The 18921-nt window shown below is 56.1% G+C and overlaps 1 protein-coding gene across 1 annotated transcript in view; it reads left to right on the top strand.

Moving 5' to 3' along the window:
* The first annotated feature begins 2248 nt into the window (after nucleotides 1–2248).
* WNT9A (Wnt family member 9A) overlaps nucleotides 2249–18921 on the top strand; it is a 29563-nt gene continuing 12890 nt past the window's right edge. Inside the window, exon 1 of the mRNA XM_033196330.1 lies at nucleotides 2249–2447. Coding sequence (XP_033052221.1) covers nucleotides 2353–2447 — 95 coding nt within the window. The 5' untranslated portion in view covers nucleotides 2249–2352. The remainder of the gene's footprint in view (nucleotides 2448–18921) is intronic.

Raw genomic sequence — 18921 nt, 5'->3', positions numbered from 1 at the left:
AGCCTCCCTTCTCTGGGGAAACACCAGGGTCCTTCCATGGATGTCAGATCATCCTTCTCAGCAGCCTCTTGCACCAAATGTGGTCCTGAGAGTCCAGGGCTGGGACTAGAGCCCTCTGCCCCTCAGCCGGCCAGGCAGCTGCCTCCTTCCTTTGGGGACCACTAAGCTGCCGCTGGGAGAGCGATTCAGTGGAAGGGAGCTCTGTGGTGCCTGACGCGCTTGTGATGCACATTTACAATCTCACGTGTCTTCTTCTTGGAGGCAACCTCCATGCCATTAAGCATGCCATTGAGGAGGGGGGTCTCCCATCCCGTCTGCTTCCCACTGCTGCCTCTCACCTCCTGGTGCTAGAGCCTGACTTTGGGGGCTCACTGGAGCCCATTGCCGTGGGGCAGGTGGGCCTCCCACTGGGGTGGCTTGCAGCCTGGGTGGGCTGGGCTGCTGTCTGAACTCCCTCTGCTGAGCCAGCCCCATTTCAAGAGAGGTGGCCCAGCCCCTCGTGAGCAAAAGACGACAAATGAGTGCCCTCTCCCTACGGGAGGGGGTCCTATGGATGGGGAAAGATGTGAGACCAGTCACACCTAGTGGAAAAGCAGAACCAGGGGCCAGGGCTCCCACACAGGACATCATGCCTTAGAGGAAAGCCACCATTTTGGATGGGTCTCAGACGGGGAAACCGAGGCCCCGAGAGGGAGTGACTGCCCAAGCCTGGTCTCCTCCCTTCGCCACCCTTGCTTTGCCCCACATGCACCTGGAGCTCACCTGGCAAGCTGGCCTTCAGGGACTCAGAAAGGGTGTGCTCACCGGGGTGACCCACATGGCCAGGCTTTCTCAGGGAAGCAGGGCCGGGAGCCCAACGGGTGGCGAGGGTGGCTCAGACCCTCGTGAGGGCCATTTTCTGCTGCTCCTATCGTTTTTGTTTTTCCTCTGAGGACCCCTCATATTCGCCTCTGTCGCTGCCACTGGCAGGGTTTCAGACCCTTCCAGGAGCATGTGCTCCATCCCCCAGGCTCTGCAGTCACTGTGCCAGAATCAGTCCCTGCTGGCGCAGACGGCACTGCCTAGAGAGCTGGCACCACAGCCCAGGTCTCTGAGGCCCCTGCAGCACGTGGCTGGGCAGGCTCGCTGGCCCTGTGTCCTCAGCTTTGGCAGCCTAGCCCGTGTTGGAGGCACCGCCCTGCACTGACCAGGGTCTGCAGGTGGCAGGCATGCCACCGCCAGCCTGGACCCCAAGCCCTGTTCTTGTGTCCCTTGTTGTGTGGCACAGAGGCCCCATCCAGGGAACTTACAAGCCTTCTCCTGGATGCCACCCCCTGCTCTGTCTGGAATGTGTGCACCTGTATGCTAATGCCAGCTCTGGGTCCTCTGACACCATTCTGCTTCAGAAGCAGCTCCGAATCAGTATCAGCAGAGGGGACGAGTCCCTGGGCTGTCACTGTGCGCTTCTAGCTACCTGGGCGTGCACCTTCCATCCCAGGAGTCCTCTTCCCCCCCCCCCCCCACCCCGCGGCCTGGACAGGAAACAGGCTCCGGAGAAGGGCGTTGCCCGATGGCTGGTGTGACATTGACTTAGCCGCTAGCTCCCCTCCCACAATTTAAGAATGGGGAGACCACCAGGACCCCAAAAGGTAGAGCTACTCACCTCACAGCCCTAGCAGGCTATGTCGCTTCATTCTCAGGCCGAAAGCGGCCACAGTCCCTGCCAGAAAGGAGCGATTCTCTGGCCCCGCTCCTTGAGGGGATCAGCATCTGTAAGAGGCGCAGGCATCACCGGCTGGCCCAACTCCTCAGCAAGGTTCCCCAGTGCATCAGCGCAGCGCGCAGCTCGGGGCAGACGGCCGGGTCCTCTGTGGAACCATCCCCGACCGTCCCGGCCTGGAGCCCCGCCGGCAGCTAACCCGGCCGCCAACGCCTCCCTTCCCCTCCCCCTCAATCCCGCCCCCGGGGCCGCCCCAAGCTCCCACCGCAGCGCCCCCAACGCCCTACCTGCTTCCCGATGCCCGCCCCTGGTCCCCCAATGCTGTCTCGCCGTGGTCGCCCCTGATTCTCGCACGCCCCGCCCTCGGTTCTCACCGCTCCCCGCCTCCCTTTCCTCCAACCCCGCCGGGAAGGGGGCGCCCGAGACCCGCGCCGGGAGCGGCGGCCGGGGCCCCGAGCGGCCGGGAGGGGCGGGCGGACTGGCGCGCGCGGCTCGGGTTTCGGCCCGCCCCCGGCGCCGGCGTGATCCCCTCCCGGGCGCGGGGCGGGGCCGGGCCCAGCTGGCCGCGCTCCGGGCGCTATAAGAGGGCGGCGGCCGCGGCGCGCCCTGCGCGGAGCTGGGAGCGCGATGGTCGGCCGCCGCGGTGCGGCAAGATGCTGGATGGGTCCCCGCTGGCGCGCTGGCTGGCCACGGCCTTCGGGCTGACGCTGCTGCTCGCCGCGCTGCGCCCTTCTGCCGCCTACTTCGGGTAGGTACCTTCGGCGGCCGGCGCGCACTGGTGGGCGGGGGCGGCGGGCGCGGGACGGGGTCGTCCGGAGTCCCCGAGGCACCCGGGGTGGCTGGGCCGGGGCGCAGCGGGGCCGCCTGGTTGCCTGGCGCTGTTTGTTTGCGGCGCGCGAGTCGCTCCGTCCGCTGCGCGTCACGGGTAGAGAGGCGGGTGGACCCGTCGGGCTTGCGCTGGGCCGCGGTCCTCCGTGACCGCAGAGTCGTCGTCGTCGTAGTCGCCGCAGCCGCCGTAAGCCGGACTGCCTCGCGCTTAGGGACTGGGATCAGGTCCCGGCTTCCTTGGGCCGCCCTGTCCTTGCCAAAAGGCTGGAGCCCGAGTCTTCAGCCCCTGGCCATCGCCCACCTAGCAGCTTCCCCCCTTTCTCTTCTCGAGAAGTTAATTTAACAATAACAAAAATACGTACAAAATCCAGATGTTCCTCTTTCTGAGCCCCAAACGGAGAGAGAGAGAGAGAGAGAGAGAGAGAGAGAGAGAGAGAGACCGAGACCCTCCAAGCTGGAGGAATTTTTTTTTTTTTTTTTTTTTTTTTTGCGCTTTGCTTCTGACGCTATGGCCCGGGCCCCGGCCCGCGGTAGCGCGTCTGTGGGACCTGGCCGGCAGCGCAGGGCCCGGCCGGGGCGTCCCGCGGTGTCACTGCCTGTGCTCACGTGTCTCTGCAGCAGCGCTTTGCGGGGCTGTCGGCGCGTCTCTCTCTTCCTTTCTTTCCCTTCCTTCTTCCCTCCCCCTCTGCCAAGTCTGGAATACCCAGTCCAGCGACCTTTACAGGGACCCTCGCTGCGTTTTGGGCACGCTGAGGTGCAGGGTGGCACCGTGCAAGGCAGCGCCCCGGGCCTCCCCGCCACCCTCCCGCCTCCTACCCCGAGCGCCGCCCCTGGGAGCCCTGGCTGGCCTTCGGATCCCAGCCCCTGACCTGGAAGCCCTGGGCCGCCGCCCTCCGCCGGTCACCTGTTCCCGGCCCTCTGGCCTGAGCGCCAGCGCGCGGCGGGCTGGCCGGCAGAGGGCCCCGTTGGTCCAGGAATCTGGCACCCGCCCGGGCAGGGAGAGGCCGCCTGGGCTGAGGAGCCCTGCAGGTGTATCCTGTTCTCAAAGAAAATAAAATATTTTCATGGGAAACTTTCCCTTTGTGTTTTTCTTTCTCCCCCTTTCTTCTCTCTGTTCCTTTCTTCTGGGTCGTCTTCCAGGGTCAGCCCAGTGTCTCAGTTCCCTGGGGCCCCCACCCGCAGCCCTCTCCTGGCTCCAACTGTGGGTACGGCCCTGGGCCTGGGCTGGCACGCCACGGCACGCCATCTGTGCAGCCCGTAGCCTCACCCGGGAGGGCAGGAGGGAGGGCCACAGGTCCGCGGTGAGTCACCGTGGCCTTGTCAGCCAGCTGTGCTTCCCTGCTCTCTGGCCCAATGGAGGCTCTGCTTCTGGGGCTCGGGACACACCCTAGGCTTGTCCGGGCTGCAGCGGCTTTGTCCCTGCTGTGATCCGATTCCTGGAGAGGGGGTGGGCTGGGGTGGGGCTGGGTCCTGGCCTCTCCTTCTCTGACCTATCTCTGGGGTTTGTGCTCTGGAGAAGGTCAAGGGGCTCTGCTGCTTTGTGTGCGTGTGTTTCAGCTCTCTTGCAGACAGTTAAGTCCAGGCTGGTGCCAGGCGCATAGCAAGGACTTAAGTGCTGTTGTGGCTTCTCTAGCCAGGCCCCTTGGCCCTGCTTCTTGGCTCCAAAGGACCCATCAAGGGAGGATTCCTGAGTCCTGTCTGAGGGCAGCTCTCCATGTAGCTGCCCTGTGGGAAGTCCAGAGGGCAAACGTGCTGCCTTTGGCGACAGCTGGCATTGCAGAGGGCAGCTAGGACTCTGTTTGACGGATGGAGAATGAGTACCTTCCTGAACCAGGGGCTGGGGGGCATCCTGGGTCAGGGCAGGCCAAGCTCCATCTGGACTGCTAGAGGCCTTGGGCCCCCCTTAAGTCAGTTCCCAAGGTTGGGCTGGGGAGGGGAAGCAGGGCACAAAGGGCTCCAGGCTGGGTTGTGTGGAGGCCTCTCCTGCTGGTTTGGGGCTGTGGCTCCTGGCCCAGCAAAGGCAGGGGGTGGCCCAGGGCATTAAAGGCCAGGTGGGACTGGAGCTGGAGCGGGGCTGGGGTGGCCCTTCCCAGCTCTAATCCAGGAAGCAGGAGGGGCTGGGATCTAGGGCCGTTTTCTCCCTTCCCCCTCTCAAAAGCTCTGCCTGGCACGGAGGCTCCCGGGCAGGAACGCGGCTCCAGTTACAGCTCAGGAACCCGGAGAGGAGAGGCTGGCCTGGGGGAGGGTCACGTGAACCCATGGGAGCCCTCCCTGCCTGCTCCCTGAGCTGCAACCCAACCCTAGCTGGTGCCCGCTGCCCTCCTAGAAGCCTCTGGCCACCAGGCTGGACCCCCTGTGGGGAAGAGGCTCCCAATTGGCCTGGCCCTGCACCTTGGCATGGCTAGCAGGTGGCATTTCCATCTGGTTCTCCCATAGCTGTGTCCCTGTGCCTCCTCGCTGGCCTGGCCCCAAGCCCTTCTAGACAGGGGTAAGCAGGAAGGCCAGCCTGAGGTCATAGGAAGGGCTTGGGGTGCAGACTCAGACCCTCTCCCCGAGGTTACTGCAAGAGGGTGGGCCTGGTGGTGGTCTGAGAACGTGGTTTGTCCTCCGTTGGGAGGCCTCTCTCGATTCGCCCTTGCTGGGTTGTGGTTTCAGCTGAGATGATAGATCTGGATTAGACGCCAGGACTGCTCCTCTGCTGAGCCCAGACCCTCTGGATGTGGAGTCAGGGCTGGGCCTGGGCCTGGGGGCTGTTCCTGCTCAGTGGCACTTGGACCCCCACCCCGGCTGCTAGGCTGCCTGGCTCCCTGGCACCTTGCAGCCCTTTCCTTAGGGGTCCCAGGCTGGCTCGGGATGAGGGCTGAGGCTTCCCACTGGAGTTCTTCTTTAAAGACCCTGAGGCTGTTTTATGGTGGTGGCCCTTGCAGTTTACATCACTCAGGAAATATTTGCAGGCTACTTTGGGGGGCATGATGGTGGGAGGCCAGGCCCTGCCAATTTGCCCCCTTCTCTGGGCCTCAGTAGCCTGGAGGCCTGCCTGGAAGAGGCATGACCAAGGCAGGCTCTGAGGGATTGTTGAGGTACCCCCGGCCGTGGCCCCAGAGCCAGCCATCGGGCTGGAAAGGTGCTTGGAACTGGTCCAGAAGCCAGGCTGGAGGGAGTGACCACTGTGAATCCGGGGCCTGGTGGGCCTCAGGGCTGACCAAGGATTTTTGTTATTGGCTGTAACTCACGTCCTGTAAAATCCACTCTTTTAGTATACAGCCCTGTGATTTTGAGTACCTCATTCGCCAGGCTGTGCAGCTCTCACCACTGTTTAATTCCAGAACATTTTCCTCACCCCAGAAACCTCATACGCATTAGGCAGTCACTGCCCGTTCCCCTCCCCCAGTCCCTGGCAACCACTCGTCTGCTTTCTTTCTCCACGGGTCTGCCTGTCCTGGACGTTTCCTAGAAATGGAATCCTATGCTGTGTGGCCTCCGCGCCTGGCTTCTCTCACTCAGCATCACCGTTGTAGCACACGTCAGTATTGCCTTCTTTCTTACGACTGAGTTAGACTCAAGTGGAAGACTCTCCGAGAGACTTTTTGACCCGTTCATTAGTTGACGGACATCTGGATCGCTTCCACCATTTGGCTATGATGGATAATGTTGCTGTGAGCATTGGTGTGTGGGGTTTTGTGTATGTGTGTGTTTTCAGTTCTTGGGGTACGTACCTAGAAGTGGAGGTACTGGGTCACATGGTAACTCTGCATGTGATGTTTTTGTTTTTGTTTTGTTTTATTGAGACAGGGTCTTGCTCTGTCACCCAGGCTGGAGTACAGCGATGTGATGAAGACTCATTGCTGCCTTCCCCTCAGAGGCTCAACCATCCTCCTGCCTCAGCATCCCAAGTAGCTGGGACCACAGGCACAAGCCACTACTCCTGGCTAATTTTTTTAAATTTTGTTTTTTTGTAGAAACAGGGTTTTGCTGTGTTGTCCAGGCTGATTTTGAACTCCTGGGCTCAAGTGATCTCCCGCCTCAGCCTCGCAAAGTGCTGGGGTTACAGGCGTGAGCCCCCACTCCCCGCTTGCATTTAGGTTTTTGAGGCCCTGCCAAACTGTCTTCTGGATGCAGCATTTTACATTTCTGCCAGCAGCGCACAAAGGCTCGTTTTTCCACTTCCTTGCCAACACTGGTTTTCTGTTTTATTTTCTACTGCAGCCATCCTAGTGGGTGTGGAATGGCACCTTGTGTGGCTCTGACTGCATTTGTCTGGTGGCCAGTGGCGCTGAGCATCCTTTCGTGGCCTCATGGGCCACTGGTCTTCTTTGGAGAATGTCCATGCAGCTCCTTTGCCTGTTTTTAGTGGGGCTGCTTGTCTTTCTCCTGTTGAGTTATGAGAACTCTTTATATATTCTGGATCTCTCCTTGGACTGAGGAGAACCTTGTCTCTAGACCTGTGAGCCCGTGGGTGCTCTTACCCTTGCACAAGGAGCCGGTGACACCCTGGCAGCCCTACTGGGTGGGTGGGGGCAGCCAGGACATCCCCCGTTTCCTAGAGCCTGGTGTGGGGCAGTTCTGGGTGCTCAGGGGACTCTCAGAGGAGGCTGTGGAGAGGCTGCTATCGTGGGTGTGGGGAGGGGATGTGTTTCACACATTAGTGCCAACATCAGACCCCACAGGGTCAAAGAGGGAGGCCGCCGGCTGTGGGCAGGACATGCCCTGCCTGGTCCCATGGCTCCGCCTCTCTGTGCACCAGACCTGGGGTACAGCTGGCTGCCTGGATGAGGGGCACCTATGGGTCCCTGGCAGGGCTGGAGAAAGAGGAGTGGGCCTGAGGTATGGAATCATGGGGCTGTGTGGTGGGTAAGAGAAGCCTGGTAAGGGGCTGGCAGGAAGATGGGGTCTGGGGTGACCCCTTAGCTGGGGCCTGGGTCAGGTGCTCTGAGCACTGTGGACCAGGGGATTTGGAGCAGCTGAGAGCTCAGTCTCAGGTTTGGGCAGGTGTTATCCTGGAGATCCGCCCCCTCCAACAACTTAGGACACCCCAGGAAGCACATGGGGCCTGGCATCAGGAAGAAAGGCCACACAGCATGCTCTGGAGGGCCAGAAGGGCAGGGAGGAAAGGGGCCAGACAGCTGCCTTGTTTGGAGAGATCGTGGAAGTGGCTCAGTGGAGCAGACTTCAGCAGAGGGCTGAGGGGAGGGGCCCTGGGTGGGGGGGGGGGGGGCGCGCCAGGGAACTCCCTGGGGACTTCTTAGCATGGAGAGGAGAGGACGGGGCAGTGGAAAGTGGGGGCATTTCTCCAGGACTTCTGGCCTGTGACCCCAGTGGCCAGCAGAGGGACCCAGTTACCTGGCTCCTGGACAGTGGGGCCGTAAGTGGGAGGGCCTGGAGTGTCAGCCTGATGGCCCCTGCAGGCGCTGGTGGCCTTCCTCCCTCCTGCTCTGCACCCAGGGGCCTTGGAACCCCCAACCCCTCCCTGCCCCACCTGCTTGGGGATCCTGGCTCCCTGGAGGGTGTGAAGGATGTGTGGTGAGGATGGAGCAGCAGCGCCTGGCCTGCCACAGCTGAGGGAGCAGATGTCCTACCCACAGCCGGCGGACGTGTGGATGGCGAGACAGCTGGCCTCATCTTGCTCCCGCCCTGCTGCAGGCTGCAGAGGGCCCCAGTGCCTGCCCTATCCTGGGACCCTCTGCCGGCTGCTTGGGTGGCCCGGGCTGGGGGTGCCCTGCTCTGGGGTTTGGCCATCGAAGAAGCATGTGAGTGACTCTTCCCCTAGGAAAGAGGGCACAGGCATGGATACCTCCCAGAGGCTCTGGACACCCGGGCAGGGAGGAGATGATGCCTATGGGAGGGTGGGGGCTGTGGGAAGGCGACATCTGTTGACAGGCCTCGGTCATGCCACCTGATCCTGGCTGCGGCACGGGCTCCCTTTGTGCATTGTGCTGGGTGGCGGGGTCAGGACCAGCGCAGTTGTCTGGGAGCAGGGTGGCACCCGCAGGAGTGTCTGGGACTAGAGACTGAGCCAGGCTCCCAGAACCCAGAAGGCCAGCCACGAATGGGGGTTCCCCAGACCCCATGCCTTCTGGCTGGAAGTTGACCTCTGATGGGGCCAATCCCGAGGGTCAGGTGAGGCCCTTGGGGCGTAGCAGTGCCATCTCCCCTGTGCTCCCAGGGCCTCTCCTGTCCCTCGAGGTCGGCCCAGGCTGCCGCTTCTTGCAGGAAGCCCAGTGACTGCCCAGATGCCACCTTCTCTCCCTGCAGGCTCAACTCTGGGGTCAGTCAGGAGGGTCCCCTTGTGTTCTCCTCAGATGCATCCTTCTCTCCCTGGTCACTTAATTCTGGGATTGGCCAGAAGGGTCCCTGTGGGGTCTTCTCCAAGCTGTATTCTGTGTTCACCCCTACCCCAAGACTCCCTCAAGCCTGAGGCTCTCCCTGCCAGGTGGATCTGTGTCACTCGTTCACCTAACAGCCCAGCCCCGGGTCCTACAGGACCCTGACTCTGGCAGGGCTATGTCTGCACTTGTGGCCAAACGTAGTGCAATGCAGACCTGGCTGCCAGGCTGCTGCACCTTCCCGTGTGTGGATGGTAGGCCAGGTGTTGATGGTCACACCAGAGCAACCATGCGGAGTGCAGCCCTGGCGGGGATGTGACCCTGGTTTTCCTTCAGAGGTCATATTCAAGCACATCCATGGGCCAGGCTGGGCAGGGTGGCAGGTGGCCGGGGACAGTCTAGCTGTGCCCGCTGACCTGGGTGGCACTGGGCTGCCCCAGCTCTATGACCTGCAGCCTGGGCTCTCCCTGGAGCCTGTCCCCCTCCCGGCATGGTCCTGGCTGGCTGGGCGCCGCTGCCTGCCAGAGGAAGCCCAGCTGTCCAGCTGGCAGCTGCAGCACCTCAGGACCAGTGGCCGGACAGGACGATGGAAAAAGGCAAGCCGCAGGCTGCGTTTGTTTTTTTTAGCGATACCTGAGGTCAGTGCAGCCAGGGGAAGTGGGCTGGAGATCTGGCCCAGGAGGAGCCACTGCCAGAGCCTCCCAGAGCTGGAGAACGTCAGGGCCGGCGTCCCTCCTGGCCAGAAGGGGACAGAGGTGGCAGTCCTGGGGTCACTGTGGGGTGGGGAGAGGAGCCAGGTGGACCTTGGGATGCCCCCTCTGTGACACCCACAGGAGAGTGAGCTTCAGAGGAGATGACAGTGTGGGAGGTGACACTGGTGGCCGCTGGAACGTTGTGTGGCTCTCTCTGTCCTTCTGACCAGTTGTGTGGGTCTGCGGCTGTCTGGGAAGGCCACAGGGGGCTGTGGTCACTGAGCACAGAGGCCTCCTGGAAGCTTCTGTTCTTCACCTTTTCCCCGGGGATCCCGTGTGCAGCCTTGGTTTCCTGTCTTGCAGCCCACAGACCAGCCGTGCCCCCTCTGGGGTCCAGGGTCCTGCCCCAGAAAAGGGCAGTCAGCCCAAGTGGCCTGGGGGAGCTGGGCTGGCCTCTGTGGTCTCGTTTGGGGGACCCCATGGGTGCTGCAGACACAGACAGGGCAGGGCTTATTCCAGGGGCTGCCGTGGGACATGGTGCTTTCAGCAGGGTGGGGGGGAGTGTTTCTGTGAGGCCCGAGGATTTCTTGCCTGATGGGCACCTGGGCATCTGCACGGGCCACCCCTGCCATCCCTGCGGCATGTGCCCCACTTCCTCCTGGGTGCAGCTGGGCCCTGGTGGCATTGCAGCCCTGAGGGACACAGTAGACGTGCTTGGACTGGAAGCTGGGCTCAGGCTGGGTTGATTTGCAGACCATGGGGAGGGTGGAGAGTTGATCTCAGCCCCGGTTTCTCAGTGCTGGAATTTGTTTTGATTTTGTTTCACACAGAAATTAAATGCTGTCTGGCAGGACTGAGGTTTTGCTGGTGGGGTGTTGTGGCTTCTGGAACTGCAGTCTCCTCTCCCTCCGCCCCAGCCTGGGGAAGAGAGCTGGGTCCTGGTCAGAGTAGCCAGACGTGCTGGCAGGAGGCAGGGAGGTCAGAGGCCAGCCTTGGTGATGTGTGCTCCCTCCGCAGGACTTCCTGTCTATTGTGCTGGGAGCTGGAAGGAGCCTATGACTTTAGGGACTGGGTAGTGTGTGGTGGCTATCCCTGTGTGTCTCGGGTTCTCTCTGGGGACAAGGCCCACTTGGCTACCCTCAGGCACAAGGCAAGGTGTCTGAGTGTCTGGGTCCTCCCAGGGTGGCCTGATCCCCAAGCAGCCAGGACGTGGGAGCATCAGGCCTAGCCTGAGGAGTTGGGGGACGTCCCCAGACTCAGCACCATGAGTGCTAAGCTCCGTTCCTGTGGGGCTGGAGAATGGTCTCCACAGAGCTTCTGTAGGGGTCAGTGCTGACCACCCTGGCCAGCCTCCAGTGCTCAAGGAGATGGCCAGGTCACCACTCCTCGGAGCCACCTCCCCCATGGTCCCTGAGACCAGCATGTCTGCAGCCCCATCTGCAGCGTGGAACTGTTCTGTGTGCCCTGTGGCATGGCAGCTGCAGCCATGTATGGGTGTTGAGACATCTTCCTTCTCTCCAGCTGGCCTGTGTCCTCCTGCATGGCTGCACCTGGAATGATGGCCAGAGGTGGGAGGTGGCTGAGGCTTGAGGAGTATGGGTGTCCCGTGGAGCCATCGTCATCCGGGCCCTTCACTGGGGAGAGCAGTCACGAACTGGTGCTGCTGTGGGCCTGGCAGGGGTGTAGTCAGGTCAGAGGCGGCTTTCAGGTCCCAGCCCTGCCTCCGCACTCACGGGCTGCACAGGCCGCCACACTGTTTAATCCGCTGAACCTCAGTTTCCTGCCGGTGTAGCAGAGTCAAAAACACATTCACCGGGTAGTTTAGGACATGAAGACACGAGACACTGGAGAGCGTAGATGCCCATTTTCAGCAACAGACCCACAAGACTTAGAGGCTTTTCTGCTTGAAACAACTAAAGCTGAATTTTTACGTGGATCTTATGTGTGTACATGCATGTATATGTTTGTGTGTGTGCATGTATGTGTGTTTGGGTTTGGCTGGACATGTGCATGTGTGTATACATGTATGCATGTGGGGGGGTTGTGTGCACGTGCATATGTGTGCATCTCTATGGGTTTATGGGGTCATACGGGTGTGTGTGTGTGTACACATGTGTGTATGGGTGTATCTGTGTGTATGGGGGTTTGTGTGGGTATGTTCGTTCCTGTGCATGTGTGTATGCATGTGTCTGTGTATATGGGTTTATGGGTTCATATGGGTGTGTCTGTGTGTGTGTGAGGGGGTTTATGTGGGTGTGTTTGTTCCTGTACATGTGTTTATGCGTGCGTCTGTGTGTATGAGTTTGTATGGGTGTGTGTGTATGGGTATATCTGTATGTGTGTGTGTGGGTTTATGGGTTTGTATGGGTGTGTGTGTATGCATATGTCTGTATGTATGGGTGTATCTGTGTGGGGGGGTTTGTGTGGGTGTGTTGTTGTCTTTGTGCATATGTGTGTGTGTATTTAACTTTATAAGTGTCAAAGATCTGATGAAATGGATGGATGGTGGGGATCCCTAGAAATAGGAAGAAGAGATGCTGAACAAGAAAGCGTGAGGTTGGTTTGGTCTCATGGGATGAGGGTGCATAGTAAAGGCCAGGGCCGGCTAAGGAGAGAGTACTCAGAGGAGACCCTCCCACAGCCCCAGGTGGCCCCCAGGGCAGGGCACAGCCACCACGTGTGCACCGAGGTCTGAGTCACCAATGTGGTCCCAGGCCCTGGCCTCATGCTGGATTTTGGGTGGCCTGACTCTGGGACTGCAGATGGACCTAGAAGCCTGGCCGGTGTGCACATAACGAGATCCTTTCCAAAATCTGTGCTAGCGTCCTGGGGCTGCTGTCAGGCACCACAGACTGGCTGACCTGAAATGAGAGGACTTCTGTCTCAGGTCTGGAGGCCAGAAGTCTGAAATCATGGCGTCCACAGGGCCATGCCCCTCTGGAGGCTTGAGGGGAGGTTCCTTCCTGCCTCTTCCAGCTGCCAGTGATGGTTGTGAACTGTCGGGCTCCTTGGCCAGTGACTGAGCCACTTTACACCCTGCCTCCACCTTGACGTGGCCCTCTCGTCTGCCTCTCTGTCTTCTCCTTTTTCTTATAAGGACAGCCTCTACTGGCTTTAGAGCCCACCGTGTCTGGGATGATCTTGCCTTGAGATCCTTATCTCAGTTATTTCTGCAATGCCTGTTATTCCACATAAGGCCCCTGACTGAGGTTCCGTTAGACACATTTGGCTGGTATGCCATTCCACCTACTGTAGTACCTTTATCCTCTCCTTCAACTTGTTTCTGCCAACTGTTTCTTCAGTACAGTGAGCAGCTGGGGGTCAGAGCTAACCAGGCCTGCACAGAAACACAACGGGGGCCTCAAAAAGACAGCTGCAGCCCAGGAAGCAGAGCAGCAGTGCTGAGTGCAGCAGCTCTCCTCGCTCTGCCTTTAGGAAGGAAGACACTTGGGGATGGCTGCAAGGCTTGGAAAACCACAAAGACTGACCCAGCAAGTTTGGAAAAACCAAATAGAGCTAGAAGGGGAAAAAGGTAAGTAATGGACTGATTTAAAAGCAGATTAGAAACAGCTGAAGGGAATTAGCACACTGGAAGATAGGTCAGAAGAAATTACCCAGAGTGTATCAGAGAGGCGGCAAGATGTCAGACAGAGGGCAGGACACCTCGGTGACATGGGGAGGCCATGCCGGAGGTGGCTGAGAAGGGCGCAGGAGTGGGACAGGGCTGATATGTATGAGGGGAGAGGGTGAAAGTTTTCTGAAATTGAATAAAGATGTAAAGAAGGTTCCAGAAGCCCAATGTCTTCCCAGGCAGAAAGTAAAATAAGTTCACCCTGGAACATGACACATTAGAAGCACACAGCATGCCGAGCACAGTGCCTCATGCCTGTGATCCCAGCACTTTGGAAGGCTGAGGAAGGAGGATCACTTGAGTCCTGGAGGTGGAGGCTGCAGTGAGCCAAGATAGCGCTACTGCCCTCTGCCCTCCAGCCTGAACAGAGCAAGACCTTGTCTCAAAAAAAAAAAAAAAAAAAAAAAGTGGGTGCACTGGCTCATGCCTGTAATCCCAGCACTTTGTGAGGCTGCGGTGGGTGGATTACCTGAGGTCAGGAGTTTTGAGACCAATCTGGCCAACATGGTGAAACCCCCATCTCTACTAAAAATACCCCCATCTCTACTAAAAATACAAAAATTACCTGGGTGGCCAGGTGCAGTTCCTCAGGCCTGTAATCCCAGCACTTTGGAAGGCCAAGGTGGGTGGAACACCTGAGGTCAGGAATTTGAGACCAGCCTGGCCAATATGACAAAACCCGTCTCTACTAAAAATACAAAAAAATTAGCCAGGCGTGGTGGCAGGTGCCTGTAATCCCAGCGACTTGGGAGGCTGAGGCAGGAGAATCGCTTGAACCCAGGAGGTGGAAGTTGCAGTGAGCTCAGATGGCACCACTGCACTCTGCACTCTAGCCTGAGCAACAGAGCAAGACTCCGTCTCAAAAAAAGAAAGAAAAGAAAAAGAAAAACTGCACAACATTGAAGACAGAGAATCATAAAAACTGAGAAAGCAGAATACAGATGAGGCGCGAGGACACCAACAAGCTGGCGCCAACCTCAGGAGGCAGAGGCCCTGCTGCATAACAAGATGCAGGAAGGAGTGAGGGCAGAGCATGGGCTCTGAAGGTGCCATGGAGGGAGTGCTGACTGATAAAACAGTGTCTTGTTGGGCCCCCAAACGGGGATGAAACACGCAATCAACGCATAACTCAGGGCGGGACCGTTGATGGGAATGTGTTCTCTGGCCCTGTGCTGCCCAGGTAGAGAAGGCACTGACCAGCATCAGGCTTAGGTAGGTCACAGACACATGGTATAGCATTGAAGGTGACCGTGGAAATTACAAAAAAGACTATGCAACTTCAGATGAGCAGAGGGAAAATGTGGAATAACAAAAAAGCAAAACAAAACAAAAAACCCAAAAAGAGGAAAAGAGGGTGAAAAAACCCAGGACAGGCATGGTCAACAGAAAGGATGAGACAAGAGGGTAAACTGAAGCCCCAGACCCTAGGAGATGAACTGCTCCAGGCGAAAGGCTGGGTTGATTGGAGTGTGGTTAGGGGCTTAGTCTAATTTCCCTGTAAGAGACACTCCAAGGACGGAAGATATAGAATGTTAGAGGAAGGGAGAGAACTCACCAACTCACAGGGCTTAGAGCACAGAGGGAATCTTGAGAGGAGAAGGAGGAGAGGGCCAGATGGTGAACCAGGCTCTGCAGCATGACCTGAGTCTGTGACTTGGTCTCTGTTTGGCAGCCTGAGATTGTGACTCAGGCTGTCTATGGCAACGAGAAACCTAGGCTATTACTGGGGTTACAGTCCCCGTTATAGTGAACCAGAGCTGTGACACAAGCTCTGTGTGTGAACTGAGTCTGACTCAGGCTCTGTATGGTGAACTGAGGCTGTGATTCAGGCTCTGTATGTGAACTGGGGGTGTGATCTGGGGTCTGCTTGTAAATCTGAGGCTGTGGCTGGGGTCACAGTTTCTGTCTGCTATGGTGAACAGGGGCTGTGACTCAGGCTCTGTATGGTGAACTGGGGCTGTGACTCAGGATCTGTATGACAAACTGAGCTGTGACTCAGGCTCTGTATGGTGAACTGGGGCTGTGACTCAGGCTCTGTATGGTGAACTGGGGCTGTTACTTAGGCTCTATGTGGTAAACTGGGGCTGTGACCCAGGCTGTCTATAGTGACCTGAGTCTGTGACTCAGGCTCTCTATGGTGACCTAAGGTTGTGACTAGGGTCACAGCCCCTACTATGACCAGCTTGAGCTGACCTGAGGCTATGACTCAAGCTCTGTATGGTGAACTGGAGCTATGACTCAGGCTTTGTAGAGCTCCCTGAGGTTGTGACTCAGGCTTTGCATCATGACCTGAAGTTGTGACTCAGGCTGCAGTTTAGGAGCAGCTGAAATGATGACAGTGATAGCTTTAAGTGCGCATTTTAGAAGAGGAGAGAAACTAGAATGCACAGTACTGTTGAGAAGCTAGAGAGAGAACTGCAGGCCAACATGAAAGGAAATAGAAGGAAGACGTTGGAAATAGTGCCAACAGTAATTACATAAGAGTAGACATGCCGTAGAGATGACAGCTCACTTCTTGGAAATATCTGAGACTAATCCAGTAAAGATGAGGCTCATTGGATTAGTTTCCTGTCTAGGGGAATCCCTACAGAGTCTTTGGACAAAAACAGGAGAAAGCAATTAACAGAATCATGACAATAAATCTGAAAATTTAGATGAAACTGACAAAACCGAAAAAGAAAAGTAATAGAAACTAAGTCAAGATACAGAAATATTCATTAATCCTATAATAATTAAAGAAAATGGGCATTGAGAATATAAAGTGCAGCCACATTGGAAAACATCTGAGTCTCCAAGGGATTAAGCATAGAGTTTCCCTGTGACCCAGCAGCTCCACTCCCAGGTGTATACCGAAGAGAAGTGAAAACATATGTCCACACAAACACATGTGTGAATGTTCATAGCGGCATCAGGTATGAAAGCTGGAAAATGGAACAACCCACGTGCCTCTCAGCACATGAATGGATGAGCACAACGTGTTCTGTCCACACAATGGAATAGGATTCACCCTTTAAGAGGAGGGATATTTTGACACAGGCTGCAGCCGGGATGAACCTTGAGGACATTGTGCTGGGTGAAATAAGCCAGCCACAAAAGGTCAGTGCTGCATGATTCCACTTAAATATCCAGGATAGGCAAATCCATCAAGACAGAAAGCGGATCAGGGCTGGGGAAGTTTCTGAGGAGGTGTCAGGCCCTGCGTCTGACTGTGGTGATTGTTGCCCGTATTGGTGAATACACAGTGAATCTTGCAGTGGGTGAGTTTGTGGTGTGTGAGCTGCAGCCTGACCCTGCTCCACTGTATTTGGCTCTGTGGTGCCGTTGCATGTGGAGGGTTAGTAGCAGCCCTGCCACAAGCACATCCTTTGGGCCCATTTTTCCAACAGCGTGTGCTCACTTCCTGCCTGTGTGTCGCATTTTGGTAATTCTTGCAATATTTCAAAATTTCTCATTATGATTATATCTGTTATGGTGATCTGTGGTCAGTGATCATTGCTGTTGCTATTGTATTATGGGGTGCTGTGAGCCATGCCCATGTAAAACAATAAACTTAATTGATAAACGTTTTATGTCCTCATTGCTCCACCGGCAGTCTATTCCCCATCTCTCTCCCTTTACCCAGGCCTCCCTATTCCCTGAGACACAAGAATATTAAAATTAGACCAATTAATAACCCTACAGTGGCTTCTAAGTGTTCAAGTGAAAGGGAGAGTCGCACGTCCCTCACTTTAAAGCGAGGAATGATTTAGGTTAGTGAGGAAGGCATGTCCAAAGCCAAGACAGGCTGGAAGCTGGGCTACAGTTAGCCAAGCTGTGAATGCAAGGAAGTTCTTGAAGAAAATGGAAAGTGCTACTCCAGTAAACACACAAATGATAAAGTGAAACAGTCTTATTGCTGATATGGGGAAAGTGTGAGTGGTCTGGATAGAAGACCAAACCAGCCACAGCATTCCCTTAAGCCAAAGCCTAATTCAGAGTAAGGCCCTAACCCTCTTCAGTTTTATGAAGGCTGAGACAGGCCAGGAAGCTGCAGAAAAAAAGGTGGAAGCGAACAGAGGTTGGTTCACGAGGTTTAAGGAAAGAAGCTGTCTCTGTAACATAAAAGTGCAAGAGCTGTTAGAGACGCTGCAGCAAGCTCTCCAGCAGATCCAGCTTATATCACTGATGAAGGGGGCCACAGTAACAACGGATCTTCAGTGGAAATGAAACAACCTTCTACTGAAAGAAGATGTTATCTGGGACTTCCATAGCTAGAGAGGAGAAGTCAATGCCTAGCTTCAAAGCTTCAAAGGACAGGGTGACTCTCTTGATAGGGGCCAATGCAGCTGGTAACTTTTAAGTTAAAGCCAGTGCCCATTCACCATTGCAACAATTCTACGACTGTTAAGAATTATGCCAAATCTACTCTGCCTGTGCTGTAGAAATGGAGTAACAAAGCCTCGATGACGGCACATTTGTTCCCAGCCTGGTTTACTGAATATTTTAGGCTCACTGTGGAGACCCACTGCTCAGAAAAAAAGATTCCTGCGAAGTATTATTGCTCATTGGCAGTGTCCTGTTCACCAAAGAGCTCTGGTGGAGATGTGCCAGGAGATATATGTTGTTTCCATGCCTGCTAACACAACGTGCATTAATTCTCCAGCTCACAGATGAAGGAGTCATTTCAACTTTCAAGTCTTATTATTCAAGACATATCATAAGGCTACAGCTGCCACAGAGAGTGATTCCTCTGATGGATCTGGGGAAAGTCTATTGAAAACCTGCTGGAAAGGATTCACCATTCTAGATGCCTTAAGAACATTCATGATTCATGGGAGGTCAAAACAGCAACATGAACAGGAGTTTGGAAGATGTTGATTCCAGCCCTCATGGATGACTCTGAGGGATCCCAGACTTCAGGGGCGGGGGGAAGTCACTGCAGATATGGTAGAAACAGCAAGAGAACAAGAATTGGAAGTGGAGCCTGGAGATGGGACTGAATTGCTGCAGTCTCATGAGAAAATGTGAATGAATGACGAGTTGCTTCTTATGGATGAACAAAGAAAGTGGTTTCTTGAGATGGAATCTACTCCTGGTGAAGATGCTGTGTACATTGTTGAAATGACAACAAAGGATTTAGAACTGACATCAATTTAGTTGATAAAGCAGTGGCAGGGTTTGACAAGAGTGACTCTAATTGTGACAGCAGTTCCACTGTGGGTAAAACACTATCAAGCAGCATCACCTGCTACAGAGAAGTCTTTCATGAAAGGGAGAGTCCGTTGATGTGGCAAACTTCATAGATGTCTTGCTTTAAGAAATTTCTGACTGGGCGCGATGGCTCACGCCTGTAATCCCAGCACTTCAGGAGGCCAAGGCAGGTAGATCAAGAGGTCAGGAGTTCCAGACCAGCCTGGCCAACATGGTGAAACCCCACCTCTACTAAACACACACACACACAACACACACACACACACACACACACACAAAGATTTCCACAGCCACCCCAAACTTCAGCAGCCACCATGCTAATCAGTCAGCAGCTACCAGCATGGAGGCAAGACCCTCCCCCAGTGAAAAGATGACAACTCAGTGAAACTTAGATGATTGTTAGCCTTTTTCAGCAGTCCAGTGTTTTTAACTAAAGCATATGTATTATTTTTAAGACATAATGCTATTGCTCACTTAATAGACTATAGTGTAAGCATACCTTGTAGAAGCACTAGGAAACCAAAAAACTCATGTGATTTGCTTGACTTTCTTTTTATT

This window comes from Trachypithecus francoisi, unplaced genomic scaffold (genome assembly GCF_009764315.1).
Source record: "Trachypithecus francoisi isolate TF-2019V2 unplaced genomic scaffold, Tfra_2.0 Lachesis_group5, whole genome shotgun sequence".
Classification (NCBI taxonomy): Eukaryota; Metazoa; Chordata; class Mammalia; order Primates; family Cercopithecidae; genus Trachypithecus; species Trachypithecus francoisi.
This window is presented reverse-complemented; position numbering and strand designations above follow the sequence as displayed.